The sequence below is a fragment of the Opisthocomus hoazin genome, chromosome 22 (genome assembly GCF_030867145.1).
Source record: "Opisthocomus hoazin isolate bOpiHoa1 chromosome 22, bOpiHoa1.hap1, whole genome shotgun sequence".
NCBI classification, from domain to species: domain Eukaryota; kingdom Metazoa; phylum Chordata; class Aves; order Opisthocomiformes; family Opisthocomidae; genus Opisthocomus; species Opisthocomus hoazin.
In genome coordinates, this window is record NC_134435.1 from 1261458 (window position 1) to 1287503 (window position 26046).

The 26046-nt window shown below is 44.8% G+C and overlaps 1 protein-coding gene across 2 annotated transcripts in view; it reads left to right on the forward strand.

Annotated features, from left to right (window-relative positions):
• The window catches only part of NR3C1 (nuclear receptor subfamily 3 group C member 1), a 70942-nt gene that overhangs the window by 37511 nt on the left and 7385 nt on the right, over window positions 1-26046 (forward strand). For both annotated transcript variants that reach the window (XM_075441390.1, XM_075441389.1), the window contains exons 3-7: window positions 5333-5496; window positions 9564-9680; window positions 14352-14630; window positions 17721-17865; window positions 24560-24690. In XM_075441390.1, coding sequence (XP_075297505.1) covers window positions 5333-5496; window positions 9564-9680; window positions 14352-14630; window positions 17721-17865; window positions 24560-24690 — 836 coding nt within the window. The remainder of the gene's footprint in view (window positions 1-5332; window positions 5497-9563; window positions 9681-14351; window positions 14631-17720; window positions 17866-24559; window positions 24691-26046) is intronic.

Here is a 26046-nt window from a genome sequence, read left to right on the forward strand (position 1 = left end):
CAAAATGTATTTTTTAAATTATTTTCAAATGGCAAATAGACTTTATTTTAATATTGCAATAACAAGTGTAGTGTCAGTAGCCTTGTTTTACAATTTTTTCCTGCTTGAACTGAGAACTACTTTCCTGCCTAAGAGGCTGTAAAAAATAATTAGTAGTTTCTCTAGTTAATAAAGAAATAAGTAAGCAATTCAAAAAATGTAATCAGTTGGTATATGCAGCTGAGTGTTTATATTGTTCTCAGTGCTAGAAGATAAGAATGAGGCCCAGGTGGCAATGACATTGAAAATCGTTTCTTTCTTGTTAGTGTGGTGATATTACTTACACAGATAAGGGACTGGCTTTTCAGAATAGGTGAGTTCAGCATAAGTCACCTTAGGACGGGAGAGCCAGGACTGATGGCGTGCCGATGGTGTGGTCTGGGTGTAACACGTGTGAATGCGACTTGTAGGCGTGCAACATCAGATCAGAAGTAGGGGCAAAACGAATAGGCTTATCAAAAGACCAGTCAAAATAAAGAGAGTCAAATTCTGAGCGGTTTCTTCCCACCCTAGGCATACTGCGTCCGTTGCTTTCCTTTGGGTTGGCAGTTGGACAGAAGTAGGAGCCAGTTGCCAGTGTTTTGTTTTGTAATTTAGAGCAGCACCAGGGAATAACTTAGTTGTCTGTCTGTCTAAAAAGATTTTGTATTACACATTTCCCTTGAACTTTCCGTCGGGTTAGATTATTTTTTGAAGATTGCGGAGGTGACTGCCACTTCTTTGCCTAGCAGCCCCGCAGGTTTCCCCAGATGCTGCTTCTCCTGTTCTGTAGCTTGCAGCATTTTCCTTACATGCAGTTAGTGTTTAAAGTGTTAACCAAGTTCTCTTCTCATTGCACATGTGTAACTTGCTATTGGTGCTAATTCATTTTGCATTTTAATAAAGAATTTACCCTCCAGCAGAAGGGCACTAGGGTTTGGCGTGGTCTTGGACGAAATCGGCGGAGGCTGATGGTCCTCTCTCTTGTTTGCTTGGAAAGAGTTGTCGGTTGTAGACTGTAAATGACAAATCATTCTAGTTGGTGAAAGTATTTGTCTCACTAAAGATTTTTTTTTTAATAATGTAAAGTAACAGGAAGGTAGATTTTTGAAATAATGTCCTAATGTTAGTAAGTTGAACATACGGGAGCGTGCACATTCTGTGTTATGTCGTGGAGGTTGTGTATTCCTCACAGTAAAGACAGAAGAAAACAGAAAGAGGAAAAAGCAACTGTTGTCTTCAGTAACGAACGACTACGCTGGAGGAAGGCTTCTGCAGAAGAGCAGATAACTCTCGTCCGCATCTTTCTGCTCGGATGTCCGTGGCTGACGGCAGGGCTGTGAGTTCGGTGGCCCCGGCTGCGAGGGCCCGGCTGCAGCAGGCGGAGCGTGGGGCTGGGGTGCTGCCTCCCCGGCCATCAGCCGCCGGCCACCGCAGCCCACGCTGGACGGGGACCCCAAGAAGGGAGAGCTTCCCGGTGACACAAACGTCACCACACCCGACTTCAGTGAAGTTTGAACCTTGAGCCTGGTTTGAAAGTCTGTGGTAAATGATTAACACAGAAATTGCTTTGGTTAAACAGCTTGATTTCTGCAGAGCTCGTTACTGTGGCTGCGTCTTCTTTTCTTTAAGTCTTTCTGTTTTACCCCCATATGTTTCCTTCACTGGAGACGATAAATGTATCTATACAAACAAATAAAATTAGATTATATATATATATAGTTTCTGAAAGTACACGGGAATGAAGCTCAGTACCCTTAAGCAAATAACACCTTACCTACCAAAATAAAATTTAATTAAAGTTTTTACAGGTTTGTGACCCTTAAAATTTGGAATGTTTTTTCTCTCTCATCTATGCTTCTTGACTTTTATTTAGACAAGAATCATAGTTTGTTAGGTTTTCGTTGAGTTTAAAAACAGTTCTGCAAATAACTGAAAGGTAACTTTTTTGTTACTGTATTATCTCGACCTATAACTTCCCTCCCTTACCTCTTCCTTAGGAAGTGGTTGTTTGTCTTTTACTACATATAACTGTATAGGTATAAGATTTATATTAAACCTCAGGCCAGTCTGTCGCTCTTGCAGGAGCCCTCATGCCCTGTAATCCCTCCTGTTCTCCAGGCTTGAGGCAAGCAAAACGGTGTTTGACACGGCCAGGGGACAGCCAGGTCTGGCAGCTCTCCACACGGTCAGTAAATATTGGCCCGCTCTGATACAGCCGGGCTGGAGAAGATACACCAGAAGCCCAGACTAGATTGCTGGCTACTGCTTTATTAATCAGTGTAATCATTTATGTTTAGTTTTGGAAGTCTTATCATCTGTTTTCTTTCTCACACTACATTTTCTGTGGTACTGGTGCAGAAGGCGAGCCCTGTTTAAAAATTAAAGGTGATTGAAAAGTTTCAGTGGAACACGTTTGCCGCTACCGTAGTTTCTATGACAGCTGATGAATGTTTCCTTAAAAATGCTTTTGTCAGAAATTTGTAAGGTGTAAGGTATATTAATTTTTGTGTCTAAATTAGCTGTCTTCAAAACTATGCATAGAAAGATGTTTCCATCTTTTTTTAGTTTCACTCATTTTAATGAAGTTCTCAAGCTACATATTCCTTATTTAAAGTCCTAGGCTCCCAGCCCGTATTTCAGTGTTTAAACTGAGACTCGTAGTGTCAGAAAAGGAACTCCTGGGCCTAAAACTTTAGAGGAGATAAGGCAGGTTGGGTAGGTATGGATTTGTCAGTGATTACTGGTTTTAATAGGATTTTTTGTTTGGTTTTGAGGTAAGTTGTTGATACTCTGTTGTGTGTGACACTGCAAAGTGGAGAAACAGGGGAGCTGCTGGGCAGCAGCAGGGCTGCTCTGTGCCTCCCAAGGCACCCAAAGGCACCGAGCCCTCGCCTCTCGGAGCACGGGGTGGAGCCCAGACCTGCTGGGGAGGACAGGAGCACCCAGACCGTGGTCCGTGTCGGACGCGTGCCCAGCTCCCGTGGCCTGGCGCGGCAGGGTCTGCTCGGCCGGCGGCGCCGGGCATCGCTCGGCTCGGGGCACGGCTCTGCTGGCGTGGGGCTGGTTTGTATTAGCCAAGTAGCATCACGCACGGCGGCGTGGTAAAGGCAGAAGGAGGTTGAATCCTCGGCTTCCTCAGCCATGGGGTTTCTTTTCCTGCAAACCCACAGCCATGAGCTTCTGTCAGCCGCCTTCTTCATCAGAGATCATGGGGCCATGCAAACAGCCGCTTCCATCGTTCCAGTGTTAATTCCTAGAGTGCCTCTGCACCGGGGAAGGCAGGCATGCTTGGTAGAAATCAGGATGCGCATGTAATTAAAGATGCATGTTTGTAAGGACATCAAATAAATCTGACTGGGTTCAATTACATTCTGCCATTGCTTGGATGTTGAGGGCTGGATTGTGCAACCTTAGCATTTTATTACAGTTTTCTGCTCTTTAAAAGAAGACAAATTAATTAGAGAACACAGAAAAGCCATCATATGGATCATAAACGGGATTACGATCTATTGGTGACTGCCACTTCAGCTGACAGACGAGCTAATGATGGCTGTCAGCTGCTTGGTAGAGCGATAGAGTGGAGAAGCGTTGCAGCCCTTCACAAGTGTTTTCTGAACGCCAAGGAGTGACTTGATGGGTCTGAGTTCTTTCCCAAGTTCTGGAAAGACGCATCCTTTCCTGGGTCGGCGTTCTTCTTCCCTTTTTCCTGCAGGTTGAGTCATTCTTCATTCCCACTGTGAGCCTATTTCTGTTGGAGCCTTCGCACCACCCTTGTTCTGCTCTTCCTCGTTTCTCCTTCCCACAGCTATTCCAGCATGCTCGAGCTGTTGCTGTGTTCTGTCTGTTTTTCACTTCTCTGCTCAGCACAGGCTCTTTTTTTAGGGGGGGTCTGCATCTCTGCATCTACCTTAGGTCTTTGCCTGCCTGTACGGTCTCATCTTTTCCCTAACACAAGTGGTTGTCGCTGTTCTCTGCCCTCTGATTCCATTTTTGTCAGAGTGTGGATTTCATTGACACGTTTATTCTGGTTCGACTTCCATCCCTCTGCATTTGAGTGGTGGGATTCCTGCTCCCTGTGTCTGCTTTGATTACCTCCCTCCCTCCCGGTCTGAGCAGCCGCGCTCCGGGGCTGGGGCACGTGGAGGCAACCTGTGCGAGAGTAGAGCCTCCCAGGGGTTGGAGGGTTTTAATTTGGGCTGGAATTCGAAGGTTTTTGTGAATGTTGGAGAACTATGGGGTTTTTTAAAATGTGTGACCAAATCTGGTCAGGCTTTCTTGAGGAGAGGAAAAGGAATTTTCCATGCAAAGCCAGCCCACACATGAATGTTCAGCCCACATCAGGGAGCGTGGATGTTCTGCAGAGCTGCTGAGCAAAGGCACCAAAGTCTTAAAAAAAGTGTTATTTTCCACCTTCATCTGGAATGTGGCTGGAACCCTGTTGGACAACATTTTCTGTGAAAATCACTTAAAGTTAAGCATACAGTATAGAAACTGTATTTTAAAAGTGTAGAACTTTGTGAGAATAAACTCAGCAAAATGGGCCTGGGAAGAGGAGGTGTGGAGGCAGCCGCAGCAGGTAGCGTGTCGGGTCTGGGCTGTGTTGTCCACACATGCTGAAGAAGATTAGCCTCTGAACTTTGGCACAGCCACTGTGGGCTCAGCCCTGAGCATTAGAAGCAGCTCAAAGGTGATCATGGTGGATTGTTTATGGTTCTAACAATGATTTTTTTTTTTTTTTTTCTTTTGGTGAAAGAGCTAACCCTTCGTCTGTAGATGGCCTGTATGTTTACGCAGGAAAACCCAATCCTGAAATTAGGAATAGATACTCTTTTCCTAAAATGCTGGGGTGAAATGCTAATTTGTTACTGTAAATATATATAAATATATGGCTTAATTTGCACAGCTCCTTGAGCAATAGTATCCCAGTATCATCTGTGGTGATACTGGAAAGGAAGCTCTTGCAGGACTCAGTGCAGACGGGAGGGAATGTGACAGTAATGAAAACAATATGGAATGAGAACGTGTTTTAAGAGTCAATTTTAAAGGTTAGGATAGTTGTGCAAGAAACTTGGCTTCAGAGATGTGTCGGGGAAGTAGTCTTGACCCAGTCAAATAGGCCATGAAAAAGCTGTACAGCTTTACTTAGGTTTTACAGAATTCGTTGTTTAACTGTTTCAGAGTCAGCAAACGTTGCTTGCAGAACTGCAATACCGGAGGACAAGGGCAAACCATTTCTTGCAGTCATGAAAATTATGTTTGCCAGTATTCCATAGATCTTAAAGTATTTTTATGCCCTTTTTTCTTTTTTTAGCCCTGGAATGAGATCAGATGTAAGCTCTTCTCCATCCACAACCTCAGCAACTGCGGGACCACCTCCCAAGCTTTGCCTTGTCTGCTCCGATGAGGCCTCTGGCTGCCATTACGGTGTTCTTACTTGTGGCAGCTGCAAAGTGTTCTTCAAAAGAGCCGTGGAAGGTAAGACAGGTTTTGATGCATTTGCTGTTTAAAAATATAAAATCCACAAACATGTCATCCGCATTCAGAACCAGTCTGTTTAATCGTACTGGAATCCCTGGTTTTGCTAGAATCCTACTGGAAAATCCCATCCATTATATCACTGATCTTTTCATAGTAAATAACATTGATAATAGTGTATTATCTGATGCATAGATTCCATTTACATTTATAAAATGCGCCCATTCACTCCCAGTGTGAAAGGATGCATTGTTGTCTTGCCTTTGTGTTTCTTTTGTTTTCTTTCACTGTTGTTTTTGTTTATCTGTCCTGTTTATATAAAGATATTTGTCTGTGTGCCTTAGATTTGTAAAGTTTGTGGTTTTTAAGTTTAATGTTAGCTGTTTTGTGTATAAAACCGTATGTGAAACTTGCTACATTGTATGCAGTTTTACAATTTTTCCTGTAAGCACTGTTGGTTAAATTACATACGTGTCCACATGTGTTGTTTGCAGGGGTAACCGGGTAACAGGAACACGTGTGTGGTTTTGGATCATTGAGATTCCTCTCTAATCACAGGACAGAAATCGTTCTGGAAAGTAGAGAAGAATAACACAAAATGTGAATCTGTAGTGTGTATGGCAGAATTCGTAATCTGTGATTTGGGGGCTGCCTGAGTAGCCATTTTGTAATGCACTGGGGTGGAGCTCCGGGTCTGACTCTCCGCTTCGTATTGGAGAGATGCAGAAAAGCTGGGGGATGTTCTCAGTGTCTCTGAGGGACAGCGATTCCTCTAGTCTGAAATTACTTCGTTCTCAGTTACAGCCTTACAGGGTTTCCTGCCTTGTGCCTGCTTCGTGCAGCCATTACGGGGTATTTTGAAGGGAATCAGACTATGGTTTTTTGCTGACATTTTTTGGAGGTTGTGTTTCACTGGAGAAGAGGGAAGGCTGTTTCGACAAAGACGAGGCACCGTTCAGTCTTGCAGCAGTAGCACTATTTTCTCCCAGTTCCCAGCCTGCTGGATGCAAGAGGGAGCTCCGTGGAAATGCGGAGCCTCTCGGAGGGATCGAAAAGTCAAGTCCATATTGCAGTTTTTGCTGGTCACTGGGGGAAAGGAGGTCAGTTCCGGGGGAAGCTGAAGCAGTTTCTGAAGTATAACGAGAGAACATGAGCTCAAATGCAAAGCACTGAGCTGCTTGGGCTCTCCGTGACTCCCAGCTGCTCCTGTCTGGAGTTGCACTCCCGTTTAGAGCCAGGCTCTTTATTTGAAGCAAACGATCATCTGTATCTTTGATTAAAATAAGATCACTGGTTATCCCTCACAAAAAATGTTGTATGGCCGCTGGGTATATGTCATAGCAACGGTTTGGCCCGTCCTCAAGATCAAACGAATCACGAAAGTATTGATACATGAAGAAATCAACCCAGTAGTTTCTTTTGATCAGCAATGAGACTTGCTGCGTCTTATATCAATGGTATTAATGTTAAAAATGCAAGCAGGCTTGTGGCTGAAAAATTGCAATAAATTGCTCAAGGCTTACCTCCACTCTCATTTTTATTATTCCACAGATTGTCCCAACCTTAATCCTTCCAATTAGATAATTGTGGATATTTTCAGGAGCTCTTCCAGGATCTGTTAGTTCTAGTATGTACTTTAAGGAACAAATAATTTGCTTTTGTCTCTTACAGGCATTTTTCTTATTAGAAACATAGGTACAAAGAATTTGTTTCTGCAATATCCTTCTCATTAGTAGCTGCCAGGCACCTCTTAGTATACAGGTGAGGCTGACTGTGCACATTGGTTACCCGGCCTTGAGCCCGAAACCTTTTTTGCAGCTTTGTCTAAACGCTTGTGTACTGTGGCGGAAACAGTCACCGAAGCTGAAAGTATCAGTATCTAGACAATCAATATGCAGTGTATGTCTTTCAGCAAAAGGGAGAACTGGAGAAGAAGAGGAAGGATGAAGGTGGGACACCCACTGTATATTTATACGCAGTTCTTCATGCAAACAGAGTCCTTTCTTAAGGAATCCAGGATGGCCAAAGGCAAGCCAGCCAGTTGTTACTGTCCTGGTGCTTCAGAGCCCAGAGCCCTCGTGATTCGGTTTCTTCAGTCCCAGAACCAACGCTGTTCACCTCCCAGCATGTTACCCACACCCTCCTGCCGACCCAGATCTTCACCGCTCCGTCCCGCCTTGCTGCAGATCCTCACACCTCCCCTCCGCTTCAGATGCGCCCAACACCTCTGCCTCCTGCTCTGCTCCAGGTTGTCCTCGTTCTGCAGCGTTTTTAATGCCATCTGCCAGGCTCCTTTGGCTGCAGTGGCTGACCTTTTCACGCGCCGGTGTGCTCAAGTGACCAAAGGCTTGCTCAGTCTCCTGGTGCTGCAGAGTGCCAGGCGCCAGCCCGTGCTACGGGTGCTGCGCCGCGGAGGGCTGTCCGAGCGCGCCGGGAGATGCCCCTGCCTGCCACAAATCCCTGTGGGAACATCTCCTTTGCTCCCTACCAGTGTATTGTTTGTGAAGTGTCTTTGGGTTCTGAGCAGCAAAGATAACTGAAGTGCATTCCCTTGTGCAACTGGCGTGTCCTCTGGGCAGCAGGCAGGCGTGAAGCAGAAGGTGCCATCGGCTTCCCTTCTGTTTTCCACAAAATCTTCCTGTGACAAGAAGGTTTTAATATAATGTAATACAAAGAAATAGTGTAGCGTTCACCTAAAAAAGGCAAGAATCGGTAAGGAGTAAATACAAGAAAGCAAACAGTACCTTCACGGAGGTGAAGTTCTTTGTTAGGAAAAAAATGGGGCCGCTCAGGAGTATCTACAGCTGAAGCATCTGTATTGCCTGTGTGACACCGTGGTCTCACGGAATGTCTTTGGGAGACCAGAAATTGTATTCTCTGTTCTGCTGCAACGATGACAGATGTTCATCGGTTCATATTTCATGCGTGTGCACGTATATTTGTTCTATAGGTATTAGTATGCTAATGGCAAGCAGAATCGTGAATCATGGCTCTATTTTCTGAGTTACCTTAAACACACAGATTACACAGGGGTCCGTAAGGCTTCCTCCTCGTCAGATGAAAAAGGTGGGGAGGTTCTTTCAGAAAAACGTTCAGGGCTTCCTTGGAATATCAACTTGAAACACTTCGCTGGAGAAGTTCAACTCAAGGCACAGTGATGGATGCTGCATGCCCATAATTTTCACAGCTGACTTGAAACAAATTCCTTAACCAAGCTCTTTTTCTATGAGAACACTCTTAGACTTCATTGTTAATGACTCAGTATTTGGAAAATGTGTTTGTTTCTCGAAATATTATACTATCAGGACTTTGAAATACAGTGTAAAAGCCCAGGTTGAAGCTTTCTGCCCCCTAAAGAAACATGGTTCTTGATCCCTGTCTGGGAGAAGGATCTGTCTTCTAGTGATGCCTTTCTCTAGATAAGTTACATTGAGACATTTGTTCATCTAATTCAAATAATTAAGAATAGATGCTACTCTTCTGCTGCCCTGCTCTTAACAGCCAAGAAATGCAGTTATTTTAATGTGTGTAGTTCAAGTTGCCGTACTTCTAGGGTCAGTTTTGCTCTGAATCTGTGAATCCATAAAAATGTCAGAAAACTTGGTTTGTCTGGTTCAGACTCTCAGTTAAACAAGGAGGAGGTTTCGTGACTTTCAAAATTATGGAAGTTGTTTACATGTGTACTTTCAAAATGTGCTCATGAATGTTATTTACATCTCTTGTGAAAATATTTAAGGAAATTGGTAACATGCTATAGAAGATAGCTTTGAGAAATGTAAGAGAAAAATAGTTTTAAAAATAGAATTTGCCTGATGTTAACGCATAGGAAGTAGGATTTCTACCGAAATTTGTTGGCTTTGGTGTCTGAATATGAGAAATCCGTTTGGTGTGTAGAGAGAGACAGGATATCATATGGAGACTGAGCTTCTTTTTGCAAGAAACGGAGCACAGTAAGTACAGGTATTCTGTAGTCCCCGGGTCCTTGACGTTACAGAAAGAACGAATGACTTCACCTGCTCCTCTGACTGTAGAGCTGATGGTTGTTTTGTTTGTCTTTGTGAATGCAGGGCAGCACAACTATTTGTGCGCTGGGAGAAACGATTGCATTATTGACAAAATCCGGAGGAAAAACTGTCCAGCGTGCCGCTACCGGAAATGTCTCCAGGCTGGCATGAACCTCGAAGGTAACTCACCGGGTTCAGACCCCTGCTTGATCTTGGAGTCCTGTACAGTAAAGGTGGTGCTGCCTGTGATGCTAAAGCAATGATTTGAGCAGCACTTTCACACGTTATAAGGAAGTACTGCGCTTTATGGCGTGTAGGAGCATTTTAATGAAAAGCAAGATTTTTTTTTTTTACACTAGAATTTCTCCTGTACTTCCCTATCCGTACTCAGTTGCGCGCTCTCTCGGTATGTTCACCAGAAGTGAGTCACACACAAAACAGGGCTATTTTTTATTCCTGTCAGCACGTATATCTTGTTGCCTTTTCACTGAATCTGAGACAGCAGAACTGTAGGAGAGCTCCCGTGGGGAAGCGCGACGCCTGCCCGCCCTTACTCAGGAGAGTGACCTGACCCCGGGACCGCAGATGAGAGGGAAAGCCCAGAGATACAGATCTAAGCTGGAACTGGGCTTGCATCTTCAAACTGAAGAGAAGGTTATTTTTGTTCATGCTGTGGATTCTTCTTGAATGTCATTCAGAATCTCTCTAGAAAAGATAGGTTAAATAAATAAATTTAAATGTACCAGTACATATTTGTTCTCTGCTAAGTCCTGGATGGGTTATGAGAAACCAAAGACCGCATCAACTAGAGATTTAGCAGCAGTTGTAAAATGGCATAAAACATTTTTATTGGTGTCAGCTACGTTTTATGCTTGGTATTTTTTCCTTGAGCTGTAGAGATTAATAGAGTGCTTACTAGCATGGTGATACTTGTATAATCAAAATTGTCAGATAAAATAAAAATGTAAAAAATGTATTTGTCAGCTACAAATACGAACAAAGTTTAATTTCAGTCAGTGAAAATATCCTTTGGCAAGGTGTAAGTGGTAAATTGTGTTAGAGATAGACGATTTAGCATGTCCTTTCTTCCACTTCTGCTTCCAAACTCTCTCAGGAGGACGACTCGCCTGTTCTTCTGCCATGAAGGTGGCTCTACCTGCCCCTCCCTTCAGAGCCAAGGGGAAAAACCCAGCGCTCTGAGGTGGTTCTTTTCCTGGGTGCTTACCCCTACGTCCCGTACCGCGTTGGGGAGAGCTGCGGGGAGGAGGGCAGGGAGGCTGCTGCTCGCTTGGGTGTTGCTGCAATCCATGTGCAGGATGGGAGCTACGTTCTTCACAGCCCAAATCTGTAACAGTGGGTTCTAGAAGAAATCCTTCAGGTACATGAGGTTGGCAAGGAGTGTCTCCTGGGAGCTAGATTGAGCTTGCCAGACACCCGGGGCTGAGCCTTGCGCTCGGAGATAGTGGCATGGTAGTCCGCTTGCCTGCCCTTGGTGTCCACGGTGGAAGGCTGCAATGCCCTGCTGGGCTGGTGTGGCCAGCAGCAAGCAGAGCTAACAGTAAACCCTAAAGAAGGTTCAGAATAATGCAAAAAAACATAATTTTCATTTTGAGGTGGATAAGAACACATTTTGTTATAAGACTTGGTTCTATTTTTTCTCTCCATAATTGTTTTCAAAATACATACACCATGTTCATATATTTATTTCTATGAACAGAGCATCTTATTAGGTATATTACTCTAACAGTCAGCCTTTCCATTCCTGCATCAGTTTACGTGAATTTTTACACGAGATACCAATAGAGCTATCTTGGTGCTAGGACGTGTTATTGGAGTTGCCTTTCTGCACCGAAGAAAATTAAAATTGAATGACGTCTGATGCTTGCCGCTTTTCCGCATGTAGTTTGGAGCCCTTCCAGCTGTAGTTTGTTTGTCTGAATTTTGGCACAGAGAATCCGAGAGAACAGTGAGTTTGGGGAGGATGGATATTGTTACGTAAGTTGGTGGAAAAGATGAGGGAGGAAGCTTTTATGACTGAGAGGGAAAAGAGATCTAGAAACTCAGCAAGGCAAAAATGGAAGAACCCGAGGTACTGTAAAACATTGAAAAACCATGAAAATGACGATTTATCAGACAGATCTGAACCAGTGGTGAATTGGTCGTACTGAAAAACTCCTAGAAGAGAAAACTGGAAGGCATCATAAGCGCAGAAGAGACTGAAAAAGAAAGTTCCTTTTATCTTGGCTATTTTAAGGTCACAGTTCAGGAATTACTACTGTTTAAAAGATAATGAAATTTGCATACTTTTTAGACAGTAATTTCTTTTTGAATTGTATCCTCAGTGCATAAGTCATGGTTGTAAGCCACCCAGTTACTGAGTGTGTGCTCGGGTGGCAGTCTGCGGGCCCGCCTCGCTGAGCCTCGCGTGCTGGTAGACGACTGTGGAACTCTCCGGTCGCGTTTTGAGTATCTCTGGGTTTCTGCCTGCAGTGAATTTCACTGTTAGGGCTTGGGCAGAAGGCTAACTTATTTTTAAATAAATAAAATCTACCATGCATTATTTTAATTCTTACCTGCTCTTGTGCTGAGACAGAAGTGGCTCCTTGTACACCAGAAACACGTTACTTGATCGTTTTCTGTGATAGTCTGGTTTATCGCCAGCCGTACCTTTGGCCCTACTTAGCATCCTTTTCTGGAACTTTCTGGTTTCTGCTGCGTAGTTTTTGGGGTGTGGAGGACTGGAAAAACATACATCTATCAAGCTGCAGGTACTAGAGATTGATACAGTAGAATAATGATATTTAGTACTATGGCCTTGATTTCTTTGAATTCTTATTTCCGCTTTCATTGTTAATTGACCCAAGGCATTCCTTGGCACCCTTTCTATTTCTGATGTGTTTGAAACAAGATTTATTGTTAGGTTTTATGCCTGTAAGAAGTCATCACATATTTTTTTTGGCCTTTCATACTGCGTTTTATAGTTAAACTATTGGCAATTTATGGGATTTTTCTGTCATCTGTGAGTTTATTTCAGGTTTTTGAAGGACCCCTTCCTCTTTGTAATATTCGCTGCGCTGCTCTGTAGCTGCGGTGGATTTTGTCATTATAAATCCCATTTTAGAAGCGAGGCGCGTGGTCCCCGGGTCTGTCTGGCAGTGTTTGGTCTCCAGCGGGGCAATGGGAAGGTTTCTTCGCCCGCGGGGCTCGGGAGCACGGCGTCTGCCCCGCGGGCAGGACTGGGTGCCGTGGACCGGGGCGCCTGGGCAGCCTCGCGGGGTGCCGGGCGGCAGGGTTTGGGGTTCTGTGGAGGGGTGCTTCGTTCTTAACGGAGAATCTTGGATGCTTTTATTTCCATGCCGAGTTTATCTGTATGGATTATCTTCTGTGATTTGCCCCAGGGAGCTGGTTTTAAATTTGTGGTATTTTTAGAGTTGAAAATAAGTTGTAAAGAAATACATTATCTCAGCCTTCTTTTCTTGTGAGCTACAACTATATGTCTAAATCAGGTCTAATAGCACAGCCTAATAAAAATTCTTGGATAGTAATTTGTCTTATCAGATATCTTTCTTTTGATTATAATTTTAGCAGACTTTCTGGGCTGGAAATACTCCATGCCAGCTATCTGCGTGAAGCTGAAGGCATGTGCGTGTAAATTCAGGTCAAAGCCGTTTGTTTGCTTTTGAGAACAAGGCTAATGGGGCAAAAAATGCCAGAATGTTGGAAGGATTTTGGAGCAGCCATTTCAAAATTTAGAGGAGACTACCGAGAAGCTCTTTGCTCCAAGGAAATAACTGTTGCTATTCCCCCGTGACAGTCTTGGCGAATGTGGCCGCTGGATAAGCCTTGGGAAGCTGCAGTTTATCCCGGGTCCGCAGCGGATTTCTTCTCGTTAGCCGTTAGCGACTGGAGGCTCTGCCCTAGCCAGTGGGAGAAACTGGGTCAGGAGGGGGCTTTTCTGCGGTGTGAAACAACAGTCGGGGTTTTTCTGATGATTAGAGATTCTGAATAGGTCAGTAGAAATGCCGAATGTGAAACCACATTACACGATGCTTTTTTGTGTTACTGATTTATCTCGGAAGTTCCAGAACAGAAATCCATTAATTAATTGAGACACGGGAGAAGAACGGGGTTTCATTTTGGTCGCAGTTACACAGCGCGTTCAGTGTAGCAGGCTGCGTCCGGGAGAGCTGAACGCCAAGGAGGAGGCTCCGTTATTGACAACATGCTAATAAAATTGTTGCTCCAACTTTTTGTAGTTTACAGTTAACATCTCTGTGTGATGTTTTATTTGTTTGGCGAATGAGTTTCGTGGTTTAATTACGCAGCAATGATTTATATGCAAGAGAGTTGGCAAGAGAAAAATCTCCTCCTGCCCAGCATTTGCAAAAAAATGTTTTCCCTGGCTCGAAAGATTGAGTAACTTCTTACCCATTAAATACATTTTTTCCTTTCTTCTTTACTTAATATTGCAAGAAACTGGTAAAGCGTGCAGTCCTGCAAATATTTCCAAACGGGTGTCGTGCTGTCACATGAAGTTGCTCTAAAATTTTGCATCTAACAGGCGTTGTAGGCTCAGGCCTTGTGCTGCTGCTACCTGCAGATGTTGTTCAACGTTTTGAAATGTTAACATAACGTGACTTTCATTAAAATGTAAAATAAACCTTTTTTTCACAGGAAGCTTAATTAGAATTGAGGTGAAAGTACTAACAGATTTATGAAAAAAACGCTTTAAAAGTTTCAGCTGCCTGATCCGCAGCTGCAGGAAGATGAGCAGCATTTCCTCTGTCAGGTTTTTATTCCTGTGGGGTCACTTTCCATTCTCTAACCTGTGGCTTACCAAAACTTCCCTAGCTCGGAAAACAAAGAAGAAGATAAAAGGAATTCAGCAGACGGGCGTCACGGGAACGCGGGATGCTGCCGAGGCGCCTGGGAACAAGAGCATCGTTCCTGCGTCCCTGCCGCAGCTGACCCCGACGCTGGTGTCGCTGCTGGAGGTGATCGAGCCCGAGGTGCTGTACTCGGGCTACGACAGCACGCTGCCGGACTCCAGCTGGCGCATCCTCTCCACGCTCAACATGCTGGGAGGGCGGCAGGTCGTGGCTGCCGTCAAGTGGGCGAAGGCCATACCAGGTGATGTGCAAATACCTTCGTTACAGAGCGCAGTCTGTGTGTTGTACTGACAGTCTGTCGTCATGTTTGGGTTCCTTCAGAGCCTTCACGGGTGACGTAGTGAGATCTGGGCTTGTTCATGTCTCGGATACTTCTGAAAAAGCAGAAGAAAATACACATGCAAAAATTTATTTACTACTACAAATTACAGAATCACAGAATAGTAGGGGTTGGCAGGGACCTCTGTGGGTCATCTAGTCCAACCCTCCTGCCGAAGCAGGGTCACCTATAGCCGGCTGCACAGGACCTTGTCCAGGCGGGGCTGGAATATCTCCAGAGAAGGAGACTCCACAACCTCCCTGGGCAGCCTGTTCCAGGGCTCCATCACCCTCAGAGGGGAGAAGTTCTTCCTCATGTTCAGATAAGGTCATTTTACTTGAACCCTTTGACCGTTGAGTGTTAAAATTCATATTAAGATGGAGGTTTGTTTTTAAAAGTAATATAAAGAACTGTTTTTATTAGTTGTAGTTCCATCTCTTAGATAATTATTTCTTCAGTATTGTTAGCAATGAGATTCTCTTGACTTTTATAGACTGCTGCTGCTGTGCTGGCTTGTCTGGGTCTGCATTCATGGATGGTTCTTTTTGTACTACCCCTCACCAGATCCGTAGTTCTTTCCTGCCTAGCAAGAGGCATTTGAGCATCCAGTTCCAGGGTGGAAGTCCAGATGGTCATTTCCTCCCCAGCATTTTAGCAGCACAAGTAAACTGCCTGTGGCCTGGGGAGCGCGGAAGGTTTGCTGCTGTTCTGCCTCCCACCTGAAGACGCAGTTAGCAGTTGCCTTGCAGGAGAAGCGATGTCAAATCTCAGCCTTGGATGTAGTGCACAGCGTGTCTGTGGGAGAGGCCAGAGCCCGAAGGAAAGCCGGAGCTCTGTTTGTTCCTGGCAGAGCAAAGACGAGTGGTTTTCTCCCTTTCGCTTCTAGCCAGTACCACTAGCTACCTGTTTTCAAAAAACCCAGCAAAAACACCTCCCTAATGTGCATGTTGCCCAAGAATAACATCACATAACAGGTCTACGGGGGGGGGGGAAGTCTGATAATGAAATTTATGAGTCATAATGGTGTCTCTTTTGAAGCAGGGGAAATAAATTGTCAGTAGGAAAGAAAGACAAAACTCAAATGCAGAGATGTGCCTGGAGAGGTTTGTCTGTCTGTCGGTACGCTGAATTAGCTGCGGCCTACGTTAGGAAGAGTTCACACGTGCACGCTTTCTTCTGGGACAAGTGTTGAGGAGACCATCTGGTATTCGCAAATACAAATTTAGATACCATTTTCATAAAGCAGTTCTGTGTTCACAAGCTCTTCTGAACAGTTTTGCTAATTAGACAAACCCTTCAGGTTAGAACATACGCTCTTAATGAAAATGCCGATCTTCTCTTTAATAATTATATTAATAGGAACTGTTCTTATCATTTTTTATCTTCTCTTTTTTGGTTGCTAAGATGGTTCTTCATGATTTTTTAATTGGCACATACTTCTGCTGGTAGTGCACCATCGGGCAGACTAGCAGTCAGCGGGCACTGGCTGCCAGACCCCTGAGCTGGGGCTGCAGAGTAACCTTTCCTGAGCAGGGTTTGAGCACAGGGTGCAAGGCTCGACCCAGTAAGTTTGAAATAACTTCGAAAGACTTTGCCTGTACTTTAGAACTAGTAAATGGTAGTTGCTGCTGTCTCCGAAGCCAGGAGCTTTTTTTTGACGTTGGACATACCAAGTTTTGTTTTACATTAATCCGCCGGGTGCTGTCTGTTTGCCCGTCTTCAGGAGGCAGCTCTGTTCCGAGCTCGTTAGGTGTCCAGTGCTTAATAATCAAATGGAATGAACTTGAACTCAGACTTTAAGAATGATTCAATATGGCACAATTCTTTCTTGCTATATTTGGTCAGGATCTAATAGGAACTAGTGGTGCAGATTAAAAGCTGCCTGCATTTTAAGACTGTTTAAGGGACCAGTTTTCAGATTTTACGCATTTCCACATTGTTTAATTGGCTCTGTTCATGCTCCATATTCTTATAAGATCAGAAGCAGTTAACGGTAGTAACTAATGCAATGCATATTTTGTAAGTTCAGTGTACGATTGTTGTTGAATAAGAATGAAACGTGACAATAAACCATTTATTGTCTAGTGGACTGCTCTCACAAATAAGTAACAGAAGCTGTTATTTTTGGAAGATAGCCCCATAAATGATGGTGTGTATTAAGTATAATTGTTGGCTTTTCTAATCTGTCTGACTGACCATCGGTTCCAGATAAGCACACATATATGTTCTAATTTTTTTTTTTTTTTTTTTAGTATTACATTCCCATTTACTACCTGTAGTACCTATCAAGACTTACCTATCTGGTAGTCTGTCCGTCCCGAACATAACAACGTCATGGTTGTCAGAGCCCAGGGCTTTTGGTGTGCATGCACTTTTGTAGCTGGGGTGCTGAGAACTGATTTTGAATTGTGTACATGGAAGTGTGAATATGACGTATAACGCACAGTTCAAGAGTTACTCTTTCTGTTGCTCTCTTTTGCCTGTTTGTCTGTGTTGTATATGTTTTGTATGGTTGGCAGTTATGTGTTCAAGCCAGCTCAAGGTGGTTATACTGGAGCTTTCTATTCAAACCTTTCAAGTCTTGTATGTAGTCGCAGTGTCCAGAAGGTGTAACTGGAGTCCTACGGTTACCAGCACGTAATTTCTACACGTGCAAAATTCTGACTAGGCAAAGAGTTCCTTAATGGTATGCCAAGTATTTGGAAGCGACTTTAGTAGCTGGAAAATGGCACTGAAATTTTGCACCCCTTGTAAAGTGCATTTTTTTCATCCGGCAAGAGCTTTCTCATAAGAACCCTCTTACTGTTCTAATTTCATTTTTTCACCCACCAAAAATCTAATCTGAAGTACTTGACTGAATCAGATGATCATAATATGGCAGGGAATTCTGTTGTGATTTCAGGTACAGTCCTCGCAGAGAAATTGTTGTCAAAGAACACTTTTAGAAGTGGTAGTCTACGCTGAGAACGCAGAAGCTGTACTGATGATAACCGCGGTTTTATTTTTTTCCAGGTTTCCGAAACTTACATCTGGACGACCAAATGACCCTTCTGCAGTACTCGTGGATGTTCCTCATGGCTTTTGCTCTGGCATGGAGATCATACAAACAATCCAATGGAAACCTCCTGTGCTTTGCACCGGATCTGATCATGAACGAGTAAGTAGACGTGAGTCGCTCTCCGGGTTGCTCAGGGCGATGCCTGACTCCACGCAGGGTTTCTGGGTTTTGCACTTGAGAGGGGGGTCACTGGGTAGCGAATTCTGGCAGAGATCACAAAGCAGTCTGTCATTTGCAGCTTGTTTTTCTTCTAGCAGATTGCTTGGAGTTTTTAAAGAAGTCAAATGGAAGAAAGGTATTTTGGATATTAAGTGTATTTACATCAAGAGGTTTTTGTTGGAGGTGTTCGTACCAAAATATTCCGTATTGTAACTGTTTCTTCACCATTCATTTTATCAGAGCCGACGCCGTTGAAGCTAAAAATACACCTGGGATGGAGAGAAAAGTTTGGCAAATTGCATGATGTTCTGTATGTTTATTATGTGCAAGTGCCAGTGTGGTCATACCAGTTTCACTGAGTTCTGGATCAGTTAAACATTTATATCTGAGCCTGGTTAAAATCTGGCGAAAAAGACAAAGTTACGAATTGGAAAACTGGTCTGATTTTTTTTGTTCTTGAACTTTGTTATCAATTTTCAAGACAAATTGAATTTGCGAGAACGTCTGGACGTCTTTTTTCTTGCACTGTGCGTTGTTTTCCTTGTGTTTTTCAAACTTGTGCAGTATTTGTGTGCTGCAGAGGAGTGAGAGAGGGAACTCGGGATTGTGGAGCTGATGGGCGGAAGGCTCCAGCTGAGATGCCGTGGGTATAAACACGTCGTGCAGGCATGCGCATAGTTAGATTACTTTCCATATACTGTTTCAGAGGTGTAGTAGCAGATCAGGCTATGCCTTACTGCGTCCAGTCTGGAGAGCAAAAGCTCTGTCTCAAGGCCTCTCCTGCTGGGGTGTGCCGGGATCGGTCCCCAGGGACCGTCACGCTCTGCTGCTGCCGCCTTTGCCTTGAAGCCATGTCAGCGATCGTGTCCTTCAGCTCTTGTGTTAAGAAGCCGCTTCTTCAAGCAAGTGGCAGAGCGTCTGTGTAGTCGGTAACGAACTTCTGAAGTGATCTTACAGTCTTGCAGTTCCAGAGATGATATGATAGCCCTGTTTATAAAGCCTGGCGAGGCGTTTTGTCTGCCTTCTGAATTAGTTGCTGAAAATCATCTGTAGATGTAAATCTCCGAGCTTGCTGGCCAGAGCCATTCAAAACCTCGTTCACCTGTCTGCAGATTGCAGTCAATGGGATGCTGTCACTGTGGATTTGTCATTTCTTTTCTTAAGAAATATCATAGTCCATTTGTGGGGACTAAAACTAATCAGTGCGATTACACGGGGCCCTTTGCATGTACAATCACAAAATGTTTTAGCATCACACTCTCATTGACAATAATCTGAGAAGTGGTGCAAGTCCAAGGTACTATTTCTGTCTCCGTCTTTAAGGTGGAGGCAGTACCTTTGGTGTGGTTTGAGGCAGTAGTCTGAATAATTTTGTTCCTATTGCACTTCAGTATCAGATTTCCCAAGTCTTTTCTCTGTTTAGAAAAAAAAATAATAATTGTTACATTTTCTATGAGATTAGCCATTTACATTCCAGACTACTACTACTTCATGTTTATTCCCTTTATTTTTTTAATGTAAATATTTGTCCAGGCTTTTATAAACTGTAATACTTTCTTTGTAGTAATGATTTTTCGAAAAAAGGTGAGGAGCAGATGGTGGGTGAGTGCCAATGTGTGTACTTACATCTATTAAAGTTCTTAGAATATGTCTCTGGAGTAAAATAGTCTCCATGTAGTGGAATTGAAATAATTGATGTTGTCACTAATAAGCATAATAACATCTAACTTGCTTTAAGTCAGAGATCTCCTGCTGTGTTTTCAGTGGGTCAAAACCACAGAGCTTTACAGCAAAGTATGCGTCGGTACTCTTAAAACAACCTGCAAGGTTTGTTAGTTCTCAAACTTATTCTAGTTAAAGTCTTGGTGCATAAATTGTTTCAGAATTACTTTTTTTTTTTTTTTTTTTGATAAAATATGTAGATTGAGAGAACTGCAGTTTCTTTTCTGGTGTGCTACAGGTTCCCTGTAAAACTCTCTGGTGGTAACTTTTTATGTGCCATTCGTCAATAAAATACAGCCACCTCTGAGTTAAACATAACAAACACTGAATAATACGTAAACCCACGTGAGCCATGGGAAGCTTGTGAGGCGCAGCACGCAGGGAGAGCCGGGAGGGCAGTGCCGTTGGGGAAGCGTTGCTGATGCCGAAACGTTCGGTAGGAGACGTCAGGCACATCGAGAAAAAAATGCCCGTGGATTGTAGTGCTGAGATGTGTCCACTCCCTCTGCTTGATACATCGTTCGAAAGAGAGTGCTGCGGGACGTAATATGCCCTGAAAACCAGTCTGGGGTTTATTCACTGGTGCTGTCTGGTACGCGGCGTAGCGATCTGCCACCCAAACGGCTCCTTCCCCCCTGTCACCCACACCCCCAGAGCTCTGCGTGGTGTTTGTCCCTGGAGGACTGGAACCCAGCTGTACGTCTTTACTGGTAGTGTGTTAGGATGCAGTAGTTCCCGGAGGTCTGCCGTCTCTTCAGGCCACAGCCTTTAAGCTGATGATGTGCTTGTTTTTCTTAAATGGAGGCATAAACTAGTTTGAGGAGTTGGCAAACACTGCCAAGCCTCACGTGAGCTCCCCGTGCGGACCTGTGTCGTTGCAGCCTGGCAGGATAGTGGCAGGTGCTCCCGTGGATGGGTTTCCAGTTCTGTGGCGCAATTCGAGTTCACGCATCAAACAACATTGTGTGTATGCTGTCATGCTACAACTGATAAACATCCCACTCCGTGTATGGAACTACACATACTCAAATCTCAGTTAGTATGATTTTTTTAAAAAATACTTAGCCTACTTTTGACCCCAAAAATTCTTTTTAATTTTACTTATAAACAATGGACCCTCAGAAGGATCATAAGAAAAGTATAGGTGTTATTACATCTGGTGTAATACAAGAAATGGAACAGAGCAGCATCTCATAATCACATTACATCTTTATATCCCTTTGTATCTTCATTACAGCAATAAACTAGAGTTGGTCTCGGAGCTGTGTGCTGCCAGTACCTGCAGCTTGCAGCAGCGTAGCGCAGGTGAGGCGTCCAGGGCTGTGAACGCAGGAGGAGTCGCTGCGAAGTGGTGGCAGAGAAGTCGGTCGTACTCTGTGTCTGCTGGGCACCAGGGTTGTGTAGCTGGGGGAGTGACGTGACAGCAGAGGGTACGGTGCCTGCCGCTGCGCTAGCTGGGTGCTCACAGAGAAGTGCAGCCCATTCTATCTGAATTTTCTTCAGGGCTTAGGTGGGTTTCTAGAAGCCATTTATTTTACTCTGTTTCTGAGCTTTAAAGAGTTGTCCTCGTATTTGGTACAATTCCGTGTCTTCAGCTTCAGGACGAGAAACTCTCTCTTTGAAGGATTCTCCAAGCCGTGGTGATTCAAATCGACATAACTGCAAAATGTTTTTTAAGACTGAATTCTTTATGGGGATAAGACAACTTTCTTTAGTTTTATGTATCTACTCAAACATCTGAGCAACATCAGTCTTTCATACATTTATCCTTGCACCAGCCCTGTCCAGTATTACTCCTGTGTAGTTACTACTTGCTTACATGGAGTAGCAAGAGCCACTAGCTCATGTTGACGCTTTTCAGGCGACTGTGTGTAACTGGGCTGTACATGAAGAACCTGTCTAACCTGTTAGGAGGCTTCTTATGCTACATTTTCAGCTAACAGATCCGTAGCACGTACAGATACCCTACCATGAACGCACAAAAAGCCTCACGAAATCAGTAGATTTGTTTTGCTTAGTGCTCAGGTGGCTTTAGCTGTGGTAGTGCTGAATGTCAGTGTGCCTTAGTACCATTGTAGATCCCTCCACAACTGAATTTTCCGAGTATCACCGAGCTAAAACTGACAGCTAGTGCCCGACTGGCGTGTTCTTTGCTGAGGCAGCTGGTTGGAAAAGCAGAGGAATATTAGATACTTACAGAGCAAGAAGGCGATTCAAATCAGACACTCACTAAAGCAGGATCCCTTCAAAAGCGATAAAATGCCGTTAGTCAGCTGTTGAAGTCTCCGTGTGTGTGAATGGCAATAACTGCAGAAGCGTTGAGCTGCTCCGCGCCCTGTGCCAGCAGCATCTCGGCTCGCGGGGTGCGAGCGGCCGACGGAGCTGGCACCTTCCCCCGCCCCGGCTGTCGGCAGAGCTTCGCCCGAACGCTCTGCGCAGCCCGCATGGCTCTGTGGACGGCTTACGCAGGGCCGAAATCGCTCATGATGTCGTCACTGAGTATAATACCTCTTCTGATTAGCAAGGTGTAGTACCTGGTGTAAGTATTACGTCTGGTTTGTGTGTGGGTGAGTTAGAAAGCTGCTAAATGCGAGCGGGGGGTACCGCTGGGAGTGAGCAGGGAGTAAGGGCAGAGCCCCCGAGCCCCTGCCCTTCGCTGGGCTTTGCTCCGTGCCGCAGCCTGCACCCCGGGACAGGCTCCCTCCGCGCACAGCTCTGCGGCAGCTGAGATCGCCCGATGCGCTCTGGCCAGCAGATCTGCGGGGAGGACGGCTGGGACCGCTTCCCAGACCCTTCGCCGGCATTGAGGGCTGCTCAGTGGACCCGCTTCCCCGTCGCTCTGGCACAGCCTGGACCCGCAGCCCTCCGGGGCACGGTGCCGAGCTCCCTGCCTGTGCCCTCGGACCCCTCGGAGGGGAGCGGGGCGGGCGTTTACTCTGGTGTTTTGAGAACTGCAATTCGCGTAGCCTTGGTGTTACCAAACATCTGCGTGTCTTCATGTGAATTCTCAGGCTTGCAGATGTGATTGCATTTACAGCAGATAGAAATAAATGATGGGCTGACCCATTTCGTAACGTTTATTTTAACCTCCTGCCCAGAAACAGTAATAATTTTACATGAGGAAAGCTGCTGAGCCCTGTCACAGAATGTAAGTTACTCAATTTGAAATAGCTGAGATGCCCTTTGATACAGCCCAGAGGGGTGAGGAGAGCATCTGCCAGAGGGCCAAATGGTGGCTTTGTGTCGAGTGCCCCGAGAAGCGTCCTTCAGCTGCACACCTTGCGCTCGTTCCTGCCTCGGGCAGCTGCCTCACGCGCACGGCGTGTCCTCGCTGTGGCTCCGTGGTTGCTGCAGTCTGACATCCCGTCGGTTTGCAGGTCCGTGCGTGCCGCTGCGGATGCCGTCTGTGCGTGAGGCAGTGCTGCCCGCAGCCCAGGCCGCCCGGAAGGAGTTGTCCCGCAGCACGCCTTGGGACACGACGGGCTTTTAGGCTCGGTTTGGTTTTAATACAGTGTCAGTAGCTCATGTTTCTTTGTGATGAGCTGGTGGAACTTTATAACAGGACTGGCTGGTTTTCTTTCTGTCTTCAAAACCCATCCAAATTCCCATTATTCTTCGGTTTGTGCACCTTGAGAAAGGTGTGTGTTTCTTCTTGGTTTCACTTGGGGTTTCTTGGGATGGTTGTGAGGGTGCATTACATCGTTCTCTTGCAGGGCTAAGGAAGGGAGAACTGAACAGTGATAGCAGCTCTGGAGGAGCTGGTGTAGTTCCATAACCAAATCTTCCTCTGACCTCACTGAGATTCAGTTTTGTCTGTGTCTTTGTTTAGGTTAGATTATTGAATAGCTGGTGTCTTAGAAAAAATGCATTAACGGAAAATAGATCGCTGGCATCACTGCAGAGAGATTGTGTGGTCATTGCATTTGAAACATACTGCCTTGCCTGTCTCTTTCTCTACAGAAGTTTGCATGGAGAAGCATACAGCTCTCTTACACTCTGCAGAATTAATCTGTTCTTCGTGTTCATTTCCACCCAAAACTGTCATTCTGCAGTATTCACAGTAACCAACTGTAAAAGCAGATTAAAGAGGATTGTTGCGTCGGGTGAGGTACTAAATAAAAGCAGGAGTTCCTGTCTTGATGCAGGGTTTCATTAAAATAGAAGAAAAAAATAGGAAAAGAATATATAAATACATAATGTTTGTCATTCTGATTCCAAGTAAGTGCTTTCCAAGATCTTCCTTTGGTTGTCGACGTTCTCCATTTATGGTTAGAAACCTTGTTATTACAGTACAAAGATAATGACATTTAATTGCAATACTAGGCATTGCTTTAAGAACGTAAAAGGATGTGAAGTATAGAGTCACTCTGAAAATTAAGAAGTTACGGAAAGTTGATGCTATCACTAGTGAGCAAATATGTATCAAATTTAGGTGGGCTTCTCAAAAGCATTGAAAGAATTGGAGAAATCTCGTCTGTAGTGCAGAGTGCCATCGTGTTCCTTTATACAGATTAAATACTTTGGGACTACAGACTTCAAGAACTTTGTCACGCAGTGACTGAACTTGATTTTTATGTCGAGTTTGTGCTGAGCTGTTGTGTTGGCTGTTGATAACAGAGCTTCCTGATCGGTCCTTGGGAAAGACCGGCTTGCTATGTAGTGCTGGGATTTAATGCACCGTGTTCCCCTCATCCTTGCAGCTCTAGGCTGGTGTTCATGCGTGGTGACCAAGGCAATCGCCCTGAATGGGTTCTCCAGAAAAAAAGGTGATTTTGCTGTGAGATAGATCACATACCAGCTTATCATCTGCCTCTACAACCCCCGCTGCTCTTGAATGAAGCGTGGAAAAACTTAGATTTAGGACTTACAGGTATCTAGACATTTAACTAATTTTTATACTCTTATTTCTCAGGCAGAGAATGAACCTACCGTGTATGTATGAACAATGCAAACATATGCTTATGGTTGCCCGCGAGCTGTCACGGCTGCAAGTCTCCTATGAAGAGTATCTCTGCATGAAAACGTTGCTTCTCCTCTCTACAAGTAGGTGAATAGTTCAATACCCCTGTGAGCAATGTAAGTGTAACTTACCAGTATTAGGAGTGTGTGTGTATAGTTGTGTTAGGCGCCTGATGGCAAATAAACGTCACGGTGTGCTGCCTGGCACCTGGCCGCGCAGGGTTAGTGAAGGACGTGCTGCTTTTAGCAGTTACAAGACATTCATGCTAAGATCTTATGGATTGTGTTCAAACTTGGCAGCTCCAACAGAGAGGCCCAACTTGGAATCGCAATTTCAAATTCTACAAAAATACATAAATCACAAACTGGCTGAGTAGTTCGGGACCCAAAGAAATAGGCAAAGCTGTAACTTTATGCCTGTAAAATACTTAAAACCCAACCAACCAAAAAAAATCCCCAAAAACCACCACCAGCTGCGAGGAAGTTCTGATCCAGTGAAGCAATCTCCCTAGAAAAAAGTTACCAGACTCCTCCAGAAGTTATTTAAGGATTGCTAAATGCAAATACAGCTTTTTGTATTTACGTGTAAAAAGTATATGGTGGATTTATGATGGATAGCATGAGATAGATTTCTGTAATACACTGCCTGCTGGTTTTTCTGTCTTTCGGTGGGATATGTGGTAGTTCAGTCACAGCTTAGTCAAGTCCTGTTGTCTGTACCGCATGAAAGGTCAAAGTACCGTGTCAGGATAGTCCTTTTAGAATATACAGAAATAAACTAATGTGAGACATCCCATAAATAACTTCCACAGTGTTATATTTACCCCGCGCTCCTCCTGGTGCCCAGTGACTGTCCTCTGCTCGGGCGCTGTCGGCTGGAGCTGCCCGCGGAGGCTCGGCTGCGGCGGGGCAGGGTGTGCTGTGAGCAGGCGTCAGCCTCGTGCCTCGCCCGGCCGGCCGCAGCGCGTGGCTGCGTGGCCTGGAGAAATCCCGGCCCGTGGCCGCCGCAGTGGTACCCGCGGTCCCGCGGGGCGCAGAAGCCGCATCCGAGGCAGCGACCGCAGATTTCCTGGAGCCTCTGCAGCTGCTGCTCGACAGGAGGTTATTTTTGGTTCAGTGCAGTGGCAGGTATGCCGGCCTGCTCTAAAGGTGTCGGTAAGAGCAGCAACGCAAGGGAAGGTTACTCAGCATAGTACTTCTGCGTGATGAAAAGGAAGTATTTTCAAAATTTAGACAGTTCGTTACACCGAGGGTTCAGACATTCCTTAGCTTTAGTATTTGCAGTGAACAATAGCATTAATTCTTACAAACAAATTAATTCTTAGGGCTACGAGGATGGTGAGGGGACTGGAGCATCTCTCCTACGAGGAGAGGCTGAGGGAGCTGGGCTTGTTCAGCCTGGAGAAGAGAAGGCTGAGAGGGGACCTTAGAAATGCCTCT